The sequence below is a fragment of the Triturus cristatus genome, chromosome 10 (genome assembly GCF_964204655.1).
Source record: "Triturus cristatus chromosome 10, aTriCri1.1, whole genome shotgun sequence".
Taxonomy (NCBI): Eukaryota; Metazoa; Chordata; class Amphibia; order Caudata; family Salamandridae; genus Triturus; species Triturus cristatus.
Window position 1 is genome coordinate 1,247,244,003 of NC_140593.1, and position 18,382 is coordinate 1,247,262,384.

The window sequence follows — 18,382 nt, forward strand, 5'->3', positions numbered from 1 at the left end:
GAGATACCCAGAGCTAAGGGCCTTACCTGAGGTCACACAGAGTCAGGGGCATAGCTGGGGTGGGACAGAGATACCCAGAGCTAAGGGCCTTACCTGAGGTCACACAGAGAGTCTGGGGCATAGCTGGGGTGACACTGAGATACCCAGAGCTAAGGGCCTTACCTGAGGTCACACAGAGAGTCAGGGGCATAGCTGGGGTGGGGCAGAAATACCCAGAGCAAAGGGCCTTACCTGATGTCACACTGAGAGTCAGGGGCATAGCTGGGGTGACACTGAGAAACCCAGAGCTAAGGGCCTTACCTGAGGTCACACAGAGTCAGGGGCATAGCTGAGGTGACACTGAGATACCCTGAGCTAAGGGCTTACCTGAGGTCACACAGAGAGTCAGAGGCATGGCTGGAGTGAGACTGAGATACCCAGAGCTAAGGGCTTACCTGAGGTCACACGGAGTCAGGGGCATAGCTGGGGTGGGACAGAGATACCCAGAGCTAAGGGCTTACCTGAGGTCACACGGAGTCAGGGGCATACCTGGGGTGGGACAGAGATACCCAGAGCTAAGGGTCTTACCTGAGGTCACACAGAGAGTCAGGGGCATAGCTGGAGTGGTGCAGAGATGCCCAGAGCTAAGGGCCTTACCTGAGGTCAAACAGAGAGTCAGGGGCATAGCTGGGATGAGACTGAGGTACCCAGAGCTAAGGGTCTTTCCTGAGGTCACACACAGAGTCAGGGGCATCGCTGGGGTGGGACAGAGATACCCAGAGCTAAGGGCCTTACCTGAGGTCACACAGACAGTCAGGGGCATCGCTGGGGTGGGACAGAGATACCCAGAGCTTATGGCTTGCCTGAGGTCACACAGAGAGTCAGGGGCATAGCTGGGGTGGGATTGAGATACCCAGAGCTTATGGCTTGCCTGAGGTCACACAGAGTCTGGGGCATAGCTGGGGTGAGACTGACATACCCAGAACTAAGGGTCTTACCTGAGGTCACCCAGAGAGTCAGGGGCATAGCTGGGGTGGGACAGAGATACCCAGAGCTAAGGGCCTTACCTGAGGTCACACAGACAGTCAGGGGCATCGCTGGGGTGGGACAGAGATACCCAGAGCTAAGGGCCTTACCTGAGGTCACACAGACAGTCAGGGGCATCGCTGGGGTGGGGCAGAGCTACCCAGAGCTAAGGGCCTTACCTGCGGTCACACAGAGTCCGGGGCATAGCTGGGGTGGGACAGAGATACCCAGAGCTAAGGGCCTTACCTGAGGTCACACAGAGAGTCAGGGGCATAGCTGGGGTGGGGCAGAGATACCCAGAGCTGAGGGGTTACCTGAGGTCACACAGACAGTCAGGGGCATAGCTGGGGTGATACTGAGATACCCTGATCTAAGGGCCTTACCTGAGGTCACACAGAGGGTCAGGGGCATAGCTGGGGTGACACTGAGATACCCAGAGCTAAGGGCCTTACCTGAGGTCACACAGAGAGTCAGGGGCATAGCTGGGGTGAGACCGAGATACCCAGAGCAAAGGGCCTTACATGAGGTCACACAGAGAGTCAGAGGCATAGCTGGGGTGGGACGGAGATACCCAGAGCTAAGGGCCTTACCTGATGTCACACATAGAGTCAGGGGCATATCTAGGGTGACACTGAGAAACCCAGAGCAAAGGGCCTTACCTGAGGTCACACAGAGTCAGGGGCATAGCTGAGGTGACACTGAGATACCCTGAGCTAAGGGCTTACCTGAGGTCACACGGAGTCAGGGGCATAGCTGGGGTGAGACTGAGATACCCAGAGCTAAGGGCTTACCTGAGGTCACACGGAGTCAGGGGCATAGCTGGGGTGGGACAGAGATACCCAGAGCTAAGGGTCTTACCTGAGGTCACACAGAGTATCAGGGGCATCGCTGGGGTGGGACAGAGATACCCAGAGCTAAGGGCTTACCTGAGGTCACAAAGAGAGTCAGGGGCATAGCTTGGGTGGGACAGAGATACCCAGAGCTAAGGGCCTTACCTGAGGTCAAACAGAGTCAGGGGCATAGCTGGGGTGGGACAGAGATACCCAGAGCTAAGGGCCTTACCTGCGGTCACCCAGATAGTCAGGGGCATAGCTGGGGTGGGACAGAAATACCCAGAGCTAAGGGTCTTACCTGAGGTCACACTGAGTCAGGGGCATAGCTGGGGTGGGACAGAGATACTCAGAGCTAAGGGCTTACCTGAGGTCACACGGAGTCAGGGGCATACCTGGGGTGGGACAGAGATACCCAGAGCTAAGGGCCTTACCTGAGGTCACACAGAGAGTCAGGGGCATAGCTGGAGTGGTGCAGAGATGCCCAGAGCTAAGGGCCTTACCTGAGGTCAAACAGAGAGTCAGGGGCATAGCTGGGATGAGACTGAGATACCCAGAGCTAAGGGTCTTACCTGAGGTCACACGGAGTCAGGGGCATAGCTGGGGTGGGACAGAGATACCCAGAGCTAAGGGTCTTACCTGAGGTCACACACAGAGTCAGGGGCATAGCTGGGGTGGGATTGAGATACCCAGAACTTATGGCCTTACCTGAGGTCACACAGACAGTCAGGGGCATCGCTGGGGTGGGGCAGAGATACCCAGAGCTAAGGGCCTTACCTGAGGTCAAACAGAGAGTCAGGGGCATAGCTGGGGTGGGACAGAGATACCGAGAGCTAAGGGCTTACCTGAGGTCACACAAAGTCAGGGGCATAGCTGGGGTGGGACAGAGATACCCTGAGCTAAGGGCTTACCTGAGGTCACACTGAGAGTCCGGGGCATAGCTGAGGTGACACTGAGATACCCAGAGCTAAGGGCTTACCTGAGGTCAAGCAGAGAGTCAGGGGCATAGCTGGGGTGGGACTGAGATACCCAGAGCTAAGGGTCTTACCTGAGGTCAAGCAGAGAGTCAGGGGCATAGCTGGGGTGGGACTGAGATACCCAGAGCTAAGGGCCTTACCTGAGGTCACACAAAGTCAGGGGCATAGCTGGGGTGGGACAGAGATACCCTGAGCTAAGGGCTTACCTGAGGTCACACTGAGAGTCCGGGGCATAGCTGAGGTGACACTGAGATACCCAGAGCTAAGGGCTTACCTGAGGTCAAACAGAGAGTCAGGGGCATAGCTGGGGTGGGACTGAGATACCCAGAGCTAAGGGTCTTACCTGAGGTCAAGCAGAGAGTCAGGGGCATAGCTGGGGTGGGACTGAGATACCCAGAGCTAAGGGCCTTACCTGAGGTCAAACAGAGAGTCAGGGGCATAGCTGGGGTGGGACAGAGATACCCAGAGCTAAGGGCTTACCTGAGGTCACACGGAGTCAGGGGCATAGCTGGGTGGGACAGAGATACCCTGAGCTAAGGGCTTACCAGAGGTCACACTGAGAGTCAGGGGCACAGCTGGGGTGGGACAGACGGGGTCACTGCCAGGAGAAGGCACATTGTGCAGACCTAGGATCACAGCCAGGAGAGGACAAAGGTCACAGCCGGAGTCACTGCCAGGAGAGGACAGAGGTCACAGACAGGGTCACTGCCAGGCGAGGGCAGAGGTCACAGCCGGGGTCACTGCTAGGAGAGGGCACAGAGTTCACAGCCGGGTTCAGTGGCTGGAGAGGGCACAGAGTACAGAGCTGAGGTCACCCCCAGGAGAGGGCACACAGTGCAGAGCTGAGGTCGCCCCCAGGAGAGGGCACACAGTGCAGAGCTGAGGTCACCCCCAGGAGAGGGCACAGAGTACAGAGCCAGGGTCACACCCAGGAGAGGGCACAGAGTACAGAGCCGAGGTCACCCCCAGGAGAGGGCACAGAGTACAGAGCTGAGGTCACCCCCAGGAGAGGGCACACAGTGCAGAGCCAGGGTCACACCCAGGAGCGGGCACAGAGTACAGAGCCGAGGTCACCCCCAGGAGAGGGCACAGAGTACAGAGCTGAGGTCACCCCCAGGAGAGGGCACAGAGTACAGAGCTGAGGTCACCCCCAGGAGAGGTCACAGAGTACAGAGCTGAGGTCACCCCCAGGAGAGGGCACACAGTGCAGAGCTGAGGTCACCCCCAGGAGAGGTCACAGAGTACAGAGCTGAGGTCACCCCCAGGAGAGGGCACAGAGTACAGAGCCAAGGTCACACCCAGGAGAGGGCACAGAGTACAGAGCCGAGGTCACCCCCAGGAAAGGGCACAGAGTACAGAGCTGAGGTCACCCCCAGGAGAGGGCACAGAGTACGGAGCCAGGGTCACACCCAGGAGCGGGTACAGAGCCGAGGTCACCCCCAGGAGAGGGCACAGAGTACAGAGCTGAGGTCACCCCCAGGAGAGGGCACACAGTGCAGAGGCAGGGTCACACCCAGGAGCGGGTACAGAGCTGAGGTCACCCCCAGGAGAGGGCACAGAGTACGGAGCCAGGGTCACACCCAGGAGCGGGCACAGAGTACAGAGCTGAGGTCACCCCCAGGAGACGGCACTGAGTACAGAGCTGAGGTCACCCCCAGGAGAGGGCACAGAGTACAGAGCTGAGGTCACCCCCAGGAGAGGGCACAGAGTACAGAGCTGAGGTCACCCCCAGGAGAGGGCACACAGTGCAGAGGCAGGGTCACACCCAGGAGCGGGTACAGCGCTGAGGTCACCCCCAGGAGAGGGCACAGAGTACGGAGCCAGGGTCACACCCAGGAGCGGGCACAGAGTACAGAGCTGAGGTCACCCCCAGGAGACGGCACTGAGTACAGAGCTGAGGTCACCCCCAGGAGAGGGCACAGAAAACAGAGCTGAGGTCACCCCCAGGAGAGGGCACAGAGTACAGAGCTGAGGTCACCCCCAGGAGAGGGCACACAGTGCAGAGCTGAGGTCACCCCCAGGAGAGGTCACAGAGTACAGAGCTGAGGTCACCCCCAGGAGAGGGCACAGAGTACAGAGCCAGGGTCACACCCAGGAGCGGTCACAGAGTACAGAGCTGAGGTCACCCCCAGGAGACGGCACTGAGTACAGAGCTGAGGTCACCCCCAGGAGAGGGCACAGAGTACAGAGCTGAGGTCACCCCCAGGAGAGGGCACAGAGTACAGAGCTGAGGTCACCCCCAGGAGAGGGCACACAGTGCAGAGCTGAGGTCACCCCCAGGAGAGGGCACAGAGTACAGAGCCGAGGTCACCCCCAGGAGAGGGCACAGAGTACAGAGCCGAGGTCACCCCCAGGAGAGGGCACAGAGTACAGAGCTGAGGTCACCCCCAGGAGAGGGCACAGAGTACAGAGCTGAGGTCACCCCCAGGAGAGGGCACAGAGTACAGAGCTGAGGTCACCCCCAGGAGAGGGCACAGAGTACAGACCTGAGGTCACCCCCAGGAGAGGGCACAGAGTACAGAGCCAGGGTCACACCCAGGAGAGGGAACAGAGTACAGAGCTGATGTCACCCCCAGGAGAGGGCACAGAGTACAGAGCTGAGGTCACCCCCAGGAGAGGGCACACAGTGCAGAGCTGAGGTCACCCCCAGGAGAGGGCACAGAGTACAGAGCCAGGGTCACACCCAGGAGAGGGAACAGAGTACAGAGCTGATGTCACCCCCAGGAGAGGGCACACAGTGCAGAGCTGAGGTCACCCCCAGGAGAGGGCACAGAGTACAGAGCCGAGGTCACCCCCAGGAGAGGGCACAGAGTACGGAGCCAGGGTCACACCCAGGAGCGGGCACAGAGTACAGAGCTGAGGTCACCCCCAGGAGACGGCACTGAGTACAGAGCTGAGGTCACCCCCAGGAGAGGGCACAGAAAACAGAGCTGAGGTCACCCCCAGGAGAGGGCACAGAGTACAGAGCTGAGGTCACCCCCAGGAGAGGGCACACAGTGCAGAGCTGAGGTCACCCCCAGGAGAGGGCACAGAGTACAGAGCCGAGGTCACCCCCAGGAGAGGGCACAGAGTACAGAGCTGAGGTCACCCCCAGGAGAGGGCACACAGTGCAGAGCTGAGGTCACCCCCAGGAGAGGGCACAGAGTACAGAGCTGAGGTCACCCCCAGGAGAGGGCGCACAGTGCAGAGCCAGGGTCACACCCAGGAGCGGGCACAGAGTACAGAGCCGAGGTCACCCCCAGGAGAGGGCACAGAGTACAGAGCTGAGGTCACCCCCAGGAGAGGGCACAGAGTACAGAGCCAGGGTCACACCCAGGAGAGGGCACAGAGTACAGAGCCGAGGTCACCCCCAGGAGAGGGCACAGAGTACAGAGCTGAGGTCACCCCCAGGAGAGGGCACACAGTGCAGAGCTGAGGTCACCCCCAGGAGAGGGCACACAGTGCAGAGCTGAGGTCACCCCCAGGAGAGGGCACAGAGCTGAGGTCACCCCCAGGAGAGGGCACAGAGCTGAGGTCACCCCCAGGAGAGGGCACAGAGCTGAGGTCACCCCCAGGAGAGGGCACAGAGCTGAGGTCACCCCCAGGAGAGGGCACAGAGCTGAGGTCACCCCCAGGAGAGGGCACAGAGCTGAGGTCACCCCCAGGAGCGGGTCCCAGGGCTCTGCACTAGTCCATAAGTTCACGGGACGTCCCTTAGTCGGGAGGTTGACTCTGTAAAACAAACCCTGTGTGGCTCCCTCACCTTGACATGGCAGCTGACTGGACACTCGGCCTGATGCAGCCGCCCCAGTTGTCCCTCGAAGAGGAGGTTTGTGAGGGCCCAACCCACGGACAAGAGCTCCCCCCAGAGACCCTAACAACACCCACCCCACCCACCCCCTCATACCTATAATGATGTGAAGCGCCGAAGTGGTGGGGTCGTTGATTCCGACGGTGGCGAAGCAGATGCAGTCAGTGGACCCTGAGGACAGAAAGGTGCAGTGGGTGAGTACGAGCCTGTGGCGCCCCTGCACTGCGACCTGCGCTTCGTGACGTGTGCAGCAACCAGTGCACTGCGCTTCGTGACGTGTACAGCAACCAGTGCACTGCGCTTCATGACATGTGCAGCAACCAGTGCACTGCGTATCGTGACGTGTACAGCAACCAGTGCACTGCGCTTCATGACATGTGCAGCAACCAGTGCACTGCGCTTCGTGACATGTGCAGCAACCAGTGCACTGCGTATCGTGACGTGTACAGCAACCAGTGCACTGTGCCCTGTGCGTCGTGACGTGTGCAGCAACCAGTGCAGTGCGACCTGCGCTTCGTGACGTGTACAGCAACCAGTGCACTGCGCACCGTGACATGTACAGCAACCAGTGCACTGCGCATCGTGACATGTACAGCAACCAGTGCACTGCGCTTCGTGACATGTATAGCAACCAGTGCACTGCGACCTGCGCTTCGTGACATGTGCAGCAACCAGTGCACTGCGACCAGCGCTTCGTGACGTGTGCAGCAACCAGTGCACTGCGCATCGTGACATGTACAGCAACCAGTGCACTGCGCTTCGTGACATGTGCAGCAACCAGTGCACTGCGCTTCGTGACATGTGCAGCAACCAGTGCACTGTGCATCGTGACATGTACAGCAACCAGTGCACTGCGCATCGTGACATGTACAGCAACCAGTGCACTGCGCTTCGTGACATGTACAGCAACCAGTGCACTGCGACCTGCGCTTCGTGACATGTGCAGCAACCAGTGCACTGCGACCTGCGCACCGTGATGTGCACAGCAACCAGTGCACTGCACCCTGTGCAGCAACCAGTGCACTGCCCCCTGCGTATCGTGACGTGTACAGCAACCAGTGCACTGTGCCCTGTGCGTCGTGACGTGTGCAGTAACCAGTGCACTGTGACCTGCGCATCGTGACGTGTGCAGCAACCAGTGCTCTGCGACCTGTGCAACATCCTGTGCACTGCAACCTCTACAATAAAACCTGTGCATTGTGACGTTTACACCATCAGTGCGCTGCAACCTGAGCATCATGAAGTGTGCACCATCCTGTGCACTGCGCCTTGTGTATCACAACCCGGGCATCAAAACCTGTACAACATCCTGTGCACTGCGACCTGTGCAACATGATGTGTTTAGTAACCAGTGCACTGTGCCCTGTGCATCACAACCCATGCACCAAAACCTGTACAACATCACCTGCACATCATGAAGTGTGCAACATCCTATGTGCAGCAACCAGTGCACTGCGCCCTATGCATCACAAACCGGGCATCGAAACCTGCACAACATCCTGTGCACTGAAACCTGTGGATCGTGACGTACGTAGCATCCAGTGCAGTGCAACCTGACAATCGTGATATTTACAGCAACCTGTGCAGTGTGAGCTGCGCATAAAAACCTGTGCAACATCCTGTGCATTGTGCCTGGTGCATCAAAACCAGTACTGCAACCTGGGCAACGCTGTGAGAAGTTGGCCTGGTATATGCTGTCACTAGTTCTAGTGGGCACTTTGTATCAGTCCAAACAACCCCTTATTGATGATAGGTTAAAGACAACCTTTATTGAAAGCTATCCTAGTGGTAGCTATGGAGAGCAGCCTTCAGGCTAAGTCTTGAAGGAATGTAAAGCAGCTTGTTTTACCTTATAATCTCTTGAATCACTAAATGAAAGGACAACCACACAAGGTATATATAAAATATATGTATTTATTTCTAAACACTCTCTACTAATCTCTTTATGAGATTAGAGTCCAAGATACACAATAAAACAGTTCTAAAACGACAGTAAATAGCACAATATACAATGGGCCCCAGGGGGGGACCAGACCATATACAAATAAAGTGGTATAAGAACCACGACTTGACTAGACACAGTGCCTAGAGCACGTATGTTGGAAAACCACTCCCACACTAGAAGGGGTGGTGGTGGTGGTCTTCCGGACACACTGTGGTAGCTTGGCTCGAGTGGTCAGGAATCAGGCTCCGTGCTAAGCATACAACATACCCAAACAATAACCATGCGTGCATCCGTTCCAAAAACGACTCTACACCGTAAAAATTATGAAAATATCTTTCTTTATCTGCTTTTTCTCTTAGTTGCTGATTGGAGAAAATAAATAACAATCACAATATACAAACTTTTAGAAAGTGCAGGTCAAATAAATACTGGCTTAATGATTCAATAAATAGGGGTGATCATAAATAAAGAAGGCATAAATACAAGTGCAATACATACAGACAATTAAATATTCTGAGGCAATAAATACTGTAAACCAATAAATATTGTGCATCAATAAATACTGTGGACCAATAAATACAGTGGAACAATAAATAGGTTAAATACAATAAATACAATGCCCCTAATAAATACTTAAAAGCTGACAGTGACACTCATGGAATCAGATCACTTTTGAATTCCTAAGGGCTGATTTGGCCCAGGCACAGCTTGTGGGGATGTGGAAGGCTTGAGGGTGTCTACTCCCTGGCTTGGTCAAGGCTGAGGCCTAAACTGAGGTAGATAAAGGGGGGAAATACCAGAGACCTGGCTCTCTCTCTCCACACAACCTCTCTAGATTAGTCCCAGTTCACCCCTGGCACCTTAGAGCAGTCTCTCAGGTCTCCACAGGGCCTAAGGCGCCCTCTACTCCACTTACTGCCCTTTTTCTGATGCTCCGACGCCGCTGGAGTCGTGTCGATGCCGTGAGGCGGTTCCGGTTCGATGTCGGCGGCCTCGGCACAATGTCAGTTCTTTGACGACGCCGGCAGGCGGCTCCGGTCTCGATGTCGGCGGCCTCGGTTCGATCTCGACCTCCGATTCGATGGCGTCGGGCAGTCTTTACTCGATGTCGACTTCGGGCGGCTCCGGTCCGATGGCGACCTCGGCTTCGATGACGTCGGCCGGCCTTGCCTCGATGTCGACTTCCGGCGGCTCCGGAGTGCGATCCTCACTCCCGACCTCCGGTGCTCCTCACAGGTTTCCGGCGACTCCGGAGTGCGACCTCCACTCCCGACCTCCGGCACGATTCTCACAGGTTCCGGCGACTCCGGAGTGCGATCCTCACTCCCGACCTCCGTTACCCTTCACCTCGGTCTCCGACGACTCCGGAGGGTGGACTTCACTCCTCCGATGACGCCGCTCACTCGACCTCGGGTGACTTCCTCCTCGACCTCTGGTATTCCTCACGACCTCTGACGGCGCCCTCTCTCGACCTCTGGCGGCTCCGGGTACGACGTCTGCTTTTCCAGTCAGCGCCGCTTCTCCACCTCGGGCTCCAGGTCTTAGGCTACTCGACGTCGGACTTCAGGGAAACCAGCTTCCAGGTCAGGATCTTGCTGTTCTCTTGTTTCTAAGGCCTGTTCCTGCTGTCCAGGTCCTCAGGATGGTTTTTCTGACTTCTTCCCACACAGGGCTCTAGGCTGGGCTCCGTCAGTAGGGACTAGTATCAAGGGTGGGTTTATGGACCCCACTCCAGGCACAAGTTTCCACCCCTGCTGCTTCACTCCTTCCTCCTTCACGTTTTTGCTGCTCACTCCTCACCAGTCAGGTGCCAACTGCCAGCTCCAACTGCCAACTCTCTCTCTTAGCTTCCCAACATTCTAAACCGCCTCCAACTGTCACAGGGTTCTGGAATGTTCTGGAAGGTGCTGGTAGGTTCCAGTGGATGCTGGTGATGTCACAGGTGGCCACCATTTTGTGCTTCAGGCCCTCAGACAGAAGTTTCAGGGGTAGGTAAAATGGCTCCCTGAATCTGCAGCAACACTAAAAAGTCTGGTGGTTCCCAAAAAGGAAAAATTCAAACAGGGTTTGAGGCAAAAGTGGGACAAAATAAATAATGATGAGGAGGGACCACCCAAAGGGCTGACAGGTCTAACACGCGTCCCCCCCAGCTGAAAGTGGGGAGAGCTACCCAACCCCTTGGGAGTTCTCATCACTAAGGCGGAAATACCTTGAGAGACCGTCTGCATTGGCGTGGTCCACTCCAGGCCGATGTTCCACCTGAAAGTCCATCCCCTGTAGGGAAATAGACCACCTCAACAACTTGGGATTCTCCCCCTTCATTTGCATCAGCCAACGAAGGGGTCTGTGGTCGGTCTGAACTAGGAAGTGCGAGCCAAACAGGTATGGCCGCAACTTCTTCAGAGCCCATACCACTGCAAAGGCTTCACGCTCTATTGCACTCCACTTCTGTTCCCTGGGAAGTAGTCTCCGGGATAGGAAGACCACGGGTTGATCCAGACCCTCTTCGTTGAGTTGCGATAACACTGCCCCAATGCCATGTTCTGATGCATCTGTCTGGACAATGAACTCCTTGGAAAAGTCTGGGGCCCTTAAGACCGGGGCCTCGCACATGGCTTTCTTCAATCTCTCAAAGGCTTGCTGACAAGCCTCCGTCCAGACTACCCGTCGAGGTTGTTTCTTGGACGTGAGCTCCGTGAGGGGGGCTACGATGGTACCGTACCCCTTCACGAAGCGGCGGTAGTATCCCGTGAGGCCCAAAAATGCTCGGACCTCAGTCTGTGTCTTGGGGGGTTCCCAGGCCATGATGGCCTCGATCTTCGCCTGGAGGGGTTGCACCACTCCCCTACCCACCAAGTGTCCAAGGTACACTACCGACCCCTGCCCGATCTGGCACTTGCTGGCCTTGATCGTCAATCCAGCTTGTCTCAGGGCCTGGAGAACAGTTTGCAGGTGACGCAAGTGATCCTCCCAGCTGTTACTGAAGACGGCTATGTCATCCAGATAAGCAGCAGAGAAACTCTCCATTCCGGTGAGGATCTGGTTTACCAGGCGCTGAAACGTGGCAGGTGCGTTCTTGAGCCCAAAGGGCATCACACAGAACTGGTAGTGGCCATTGGGCGTGGAGAAGGCTGACCTTTCCCTTGCTCCATCAGTCAAAGAGATCTGCCAGTACCCAGAAGTAAGGTCAAAGGTACTTAGATATTGGGCAGCTCCCAGCCGGTCAATCAATTCATCCGCCCTCGGGATCGGATGAGCATCAGTTTTGGTCACTGAATTCAGTCCCCGGTAGTCCACACAGAACCTCAGTTCTGGTTGGGCACCCGGTGGTGCAGCTTTTGGTACTAACACCACCGGACTGGACCAGGGGCTGCTAGAAGGTTCGATCACTCCTAGCTCCAGCATCTTAGTGACTTCACTATGAATGCTGGCCTTCACCTTGTCTGACATCCGGTAGATCTTGGACTTCACAGGTGGGCTGTCTCCTGTGTCCACGTCATGGACGCACAGGTGAGTCCTACCCGGGACAAGGGAGAACAACGAAGAGTACTGCCCCAGGACCTGGCGACAGTCCTCCTGCTGTTCAGGAGTTAGAGATGGGGAGAGAATCACTCCCTCCACCGACCCATCCTTCTCTTGAGACGCAAACAAATCGGGGAGAGGCTCGCTTTCCACGTCCTCTCCTCCGTCAGTCACCATCATCAAGATGACTTCGGGCCTCTCGTGGTGGGGTTTGAGGCGGTTAGCATGCAGCACCCGCAGGGGCTGACGAGGGGTCTTCAGGTCCACCAAGTAGGTAGCCTTACCCTTCTTCTCCAACACCTCAAAGGGTCCTGACCAGCGATCCTGGAGGGCACTAAGCTCTCCCGGTTCGATCACCCACACCTTCTGGCCAGGCTCCAACTCCACCGGGTGAGCGTTGTGGTCATACCACGCCTTCATCACTGCTTGGCTGGCTTCCAAGTTGTCAGAAGCTTGCTTCCACAACTTAGCCATTTGGCTCCGGAAGGCCAGCATGTAGCTCACCACATCCTGGGGAAGCTTTCTGGGAGTTCTTTCCCATCCGTCTCTCACCAGGTTGAGAGGTCCACGTACAGGGTGCCCATACAGAAGCTCGAAGGGGCTAAAGCCCACTCCCTTCTGTGGCACTTCCCGGTAGGAAAAAAGTAAACAGGGTAGGAGGACGTCCCATTTCCTCCGCAGGCTTTCAGGCAGACTTCTGATCATGCCCTTCAAGGTTTTGTTAAACCTCTCCACCAGACCATTGGTCTGGGGGTGGTAAGGAGTGGTGAACCGGTATGTCACTCCACACTCCTTCCACATGGCCCGCATGTACGCTGACATGAAGTTGGTCCCCCTGTCGGACACAACTTCCTTGGGAAAACCCACTCGGGTAAAGATTCCCATCAGGGCCCTAGCCACAACAGGTGCTGTTATGGTCCTCAGAGGTATTGCCTCTGGGTACCGTGTGGCATGATCCACCAGAACCAGGATAAACCTGTGACCAGCTGTAGTCGGCGGATCTAATGGACCCACAATGTCGATGCCCACCCTTTCAAAGGGGGTGCTAACGACAGGAAGTGGTTCCAGGGGAGCTTTCAGCTTCACCCCTGTTTTCCCACTGGCTTGGCAAGACACACATGTCCGGCAGTAGGTATCGGACGACACTTTCATCTGAGGCCAATAAAAGTGTGGGACAAGACGGGCGAAGGTCTTGTCTTGCCCCAGGTGTCCTGCCAATGGTATCTCGTGAGCCAACTCCAGAAGGAAGGCTCGATAACGTTGAGGGACTACCAAGGCTCGTGACGATCCATGTAGGGGTGCCTTGGGTTCACTGTAGAGGAGGCCATCCTCCCAGTAAACACTGTAGTTCCCTTCAACGTTCCCTGCTGCCTGGGCTTCGGCCTGTCGCCTCAGCCCCTCAAGGGTAGGGCACTCCCTCTGGCCCTGGCAGAATTCCTCCCTGGACGGGCCTCCCTCCACGTGCCACTCGGCCGGGATGGGTAGGTCCTCCAGGTTGGTAACGTCCCCCACCGCAGACTCCTGGTCCACCACCTCCGGTGGCCTATCCGTCCTACGGGGTGGGGACGCCGAGGCAGGCTCCTCCTGTCCTCGGTTCTTCCCTTGACTGGCAGCTGGCTGGGCCCTTGTTCCAGGCTCCAGCCGAAATGAACTCCCTCTTCGGGTAGTCGCGGACCTTGTGCTAACACAGGCCCAGTCAGGTGTACCCAGCATCTCAGTGTGAGTCCGGTATTCCACCTCCTTCCAAGCGTTGTGCTCCATGTCATTCCCCAGCAGACAATCGACTGGCACGGCAGGGCTTACGGCAACTCGAAGTGAACCTGCAACCCCCCCCCATTCAAAGGGAACCTCGGCCACTGGATAGTGGCCTGTTCTGCCGTCAGCCATCGCGGCTGGGTGGAGTACATCGGGAATTACCTGCTCTGGAGACACCAGTTGGCTACGCACCATAGTCATACTGGCTCCTGTGTCTCTCAGAGCCTCCCCTCTTTGGCCGTTGATGGTGACCCATTGCCCATACTTTGCGGTATTTGCGGGCACCTGGATCTTAGGAACCATCTCCCGTTCTCCCAGGGACACTAAAGTGACACCCGCCCACTCCCTTCCCTTAGTTAAGGGCATCTCCTCCCCGAGCACTACACTAGCTACTCCGGGGGTCTTTCCTCCAGTGGGAGGGGGTGGTCGTTTCAAGCACTTCGGATCTCCTTTATAGTGTCCAACGCCACCGCACTCATAGCAATGGACAACCCTTGGCTGCTGACTCTGGCCAGGATTAGGGTTTCTGGGCGGGTTAGCCTTAGGGGTGAATCCTGTTCCCTTCCCTTGGAAGTTATTTTGGGGGCCTTTGGAGAACTCCTTTTTCTTTTCCCCTCCCTCTTTCTTCTGGGGGGCGCCCTGTCCGGCCTTTTGAGTATCCCCTCCAGTCCCCCTTGTGGACACCCGGGTACTAGCCCAAATGTCCGCCTCCTCAGCAAGCTTCCGGGGACTGGTCAGCTTGCTATCCACCAGGTGTTGCCGCAGTTCAGGGAAACATTTCTCGAGCAGGTGTTCCTTCAGTACTAGGTCAAACAACCCCTCGTAGTTCCTCACTTCACTGCCCTGAATCCAACCTTCAAGTGCCTTCTTTGCATAGTCCAGGAAGTCCACCCAATTCTGCGTGCCCAGTTTGTGACTACCCCTGAACTTCTGTCTGTACTTTTCAGGTGTTAGTCCAAACTTTCTGATGAGCGCCAGTTTCATGGTGGGGTAGTGGGTCTGCTCATCCTCCTCGAGGGCCAATAAAGCATCCCTACCAGCTGGAGGCATGTACTTGTACAATCCCCCTCCCCAGTACTTCTCTGGAACCCCATGGGCCCTCAACGAGACCTCATAGGCCGCTAGCCACTTGGCGATATCGTCGCCCACTCCATAGCTAGCTACTATGTCCTTTGGCAGGTATGGTTTAGGTTCCCTGGTGATCTCTTGGGTTTGGCTGCCACCATTAGGAACAGGTTGTGCCCCGATTCTCAGGATCTGAAGATCTATTTCTTTCAGTCGTAATTCATGGGCCATCCTCTGCTCCTCCTTCTCCTTCTCCAGCCTTGCTAAGTCCCATGTGAGCTGTCTTTTCTCCCTCCGGTCTGTTAACTCCACTTCAGACAAGCCACCGCTAGAGGCGCTGCTGCCCTTCCTAGAAATGGTTCTGGGCCCCGCGGACAGGTTCCCCACCTCAGGTTGGTACATCTCAGCCCCCTCGGGGTCAGGCTCTCTATCCCTGTCCTCCTCCTCAGCCTTGCTTTCTCGGCGTGCCTCCCCCCAAGCCCTTAAGCTGGTTTGGAGTGCACCCTTCTTTGCTCCTGGGGGACAGTACACCCCCTCCCGCTGGCAAAACTCCCTGAGTTGGGCCACAGTGTACGTTTCTAGATTTTCTAGTACAAACTCCATCTCGCCCACTCAGGTTAGAGGACAGGTTTTGTGCAGTAACTATACAGGGGGGTACCTTTAATAATACCTCCTCCCACCACCAGAGTAAATTTGGAAAAAAACAAAAACCCACAATTAGGAAGGCCGCTTTGAGAAAACTCCCGGTGTAGGCCTATGGACTACCCACAGTTATTGTTGAGTATACGTAGGCACAGCTCTATCCCACCACTGAACACCAATTTATGTTGGAAAACCACTCCCACACTAGAAGGGGTGGTGGTGGTCTTCCGGACACACTGTGGTAGCTTGGCTCGAGTGGTCAGGAATCAGGCTCCGTGCTAAGCATACAACATACCCAAACAATAACCATGCGTGCATCCGTTCCAAAAACGACTCTACACCGTAAAAATTATGAAAATATCTTTCTTTATCTGCTTTTTCTCTTAGTTGCTGATTGGAGAAAATAAATAACAATCACAATATACAAACTTTTAGAAAGTGCAGGTCAAATAAATACTGGCTTAATGATTCAATAAATAGGGGTGATCATAAATAAAGAAGGCATAAATACAAGTGCAATACATACAGACAATTAAATATTCTGAGGCAATAAATACTGTAAACCAATAAATATTGTGCATCAATAAATACTGTGGACCAATAAATACAGTGGAACAATAAATAGGTTAAATACAATAAATACAATGCCCCTAATAAATACTTAAAAGCTGACAGTGACACTCATGGAATCAGATCACTTTTGAATTCCTAAGGGCTGATTTGGCCCAGGCACAGCTTGTGGGGATGTGGAAGGCTTGAGGGTGTCTACTCCCTGGCTTGGTCAAGGCTGAGGCCTAAACTGAGGTAGATAAAGGGGGGAAATACCAGAGACCTGGCTCTCTCTCTCCACACAACCTCTCTAGATTAGTCCCAGTTCACCCCTGGCACCTTAGAGCAGTCTCTCAGGTCTCCACAGGGCCTAAGGCGCCCTCTACTCCACTTACTGCCCTTTTTCTGATGCTCCGACGCCGCTGGAGTCGTGTCGATGCCGTGAGGCGGTTCCGGTTCGATGTCGGCGGCCTCGGCACAATGTCAGTTCTTTGACGACGCCGGCAGGCGGCTCCGGTCTCGATGTCGGCGGCCTCGGTTCGATCTCGACCTCCGATTCGATGGCGTCGGGCAGTCTTTACTCGATGTCGACTTCGGGCGGCTCCGGTCCGATGGCGACCTCGGCTTCGATGACGTCGGCCGGCCTTGCCTCGATGTCGACTTCCGGCGGCTCCGGAGTGCGATCCTCACTCCCGACCTCCGGTGCTCCTCACAGGTTTCCGGCGACTCCGGAGTGCGACCTCCACTCCCGACCTCCGGCACGATTCTCACAGGTTCCGGCGACTCCGGAGTGCGATCCTCACTCCCGACCTCCGTTACCCTTCACCTCGGTCTCCGACGACTCCGGAGGGTGGACTTCACTCCTCCGATGACGCCGCTCACTCGACCTCGGGTGACTTCCTCCTCGACCTCTGGTATTCCTCACGACCTCTGACGGCGCCCTCTCTCGACCTCTGGCGGCTCCGGGTACGACGTCTGCTTTTCCAGTCAGCGCCGCTTCTCCACCTCGGGCTCCAGGTCTTAGGCTACTCGACGTCGGACTTCAGGGAAACCAGCTTCCAGGTCAGGATCTTGCTGTTCTCTTGTTTCTAAGGCCTGTTCCTGCTGTCCAGGTCCTCAGGATGGTTTTTCTGACTTCTTCCCACACAGGGCTCTAGGCTGGGCTCCGTCAGTAGGGACTAGTATCAAGGGTGGGTTTATGGACCCCACTCCAGGCACAAGTTTCCACCCCTGCTGCTTCACTCCTTCCTCCTTCACGTTTTTGCTGCTCACTCCTCACCAGTCAGGTGCCAACTGCCAGCTCCAACTGCCAACTCTCTCTCTTAGCTTCCCAACATTCTAAACCGCCTCCAACTGTCACAGGGTTCTGGAATGTTCTGGAAGGTGCTGGTAGGTTCCAGTGGATGCTGGTGATGTCACAGGTGGCCACCATTTTGTGCTTCAGGCCCTCAGACAGAAGTTTCAGGGGTAGGTAAAATGGCTCCCTGAATCTGCAGCAACACTAAAAAGTCTGGTGGTTCCCAAAAAGGAAAAATTCAAACAGGGTTTGAGGCAAAAGTGGGACAAAATAAATAATGATGAGGAGGGACCACCCAAAGGGCTGACAGGTCTAACAACGTAGAATCGCTGGGACCACAAGGAACCACCAAAGGTAGTGACACAGGAGACCCACGGGGGACGAGTGTAGTGTGAGAACACAGCCGCGAGCCCCGTACTGTTCTACGGGAGAGTCGCGGTTGGAATTTTAGAAGTTAAGGATACTTAGGAGAGGACTTTGAGCAAACCCCTTTAGATTTAGGGGGTTCTAGGGCCAGCACCCACGGAAGCACCGGAGTACTCAAGTTACCTCACCCAGGGAAGCCGGTGCATAGGTGTCAAATGGTGTCAGGAATCTTTGCTGGTTTCAATGGCGAATTGCTGCAAAGTGCTGCTGCCGGGAAGAAGAGAAGTGTCCGGTGTGATCCAAGCCTGGATCGAAGATCAGAAGAACCTGAAAGCAGAGGGGACAGAGTCTGGGTCACATGCCAGTGACCAGGGGCACGATACACAAATGCCCACCGATGTCGGGTGATTCAGGTGCGAAGAGGTGAAGCTTGACTCTGCAGCCACGAGGACCAGGAGGCGTCGACGACGACCAGGAGCTGGATTCGAGATGTCCCACAAAGGATGTTGACTGCTGCAGTGTCGGTGCTCGGATTGAATCCAACAAGCCTTGGCAACAGCAACCAATGCAGGAAGAGAAAAGATACTTAGGTGCGGACCAGCAAGGTCCTGGGGACTCCCCAAGCGATGGAGAATTAGG

The 18,382-nt window shown here is 55.9% G+C and overlaps 1 protein-coding gene across 1 annotated transcript in view; it reads right to left on the reverse strand.

Annotated features, from left to right (window-relative positions):
* The window catches only part of LOC146797202 (ceramide kinase-like), a 269,453-nt gene that overhangs the window by 47,583 nt on the left and 203,488 nt on the right, over nucleotides 1–18,382 (reverse strand). The window contains exon 7 of the mRNA XM_085629912.1: nucleotides 6,699–6,773. Coding sequence (XP_085486038.1) covers nucleotides 6,699–6,773 — 75 coding nt within the window. The remainder of the gene's footprint in view (nucleotides 1–6,698; nucleotides 6,774–18,382) is intronic.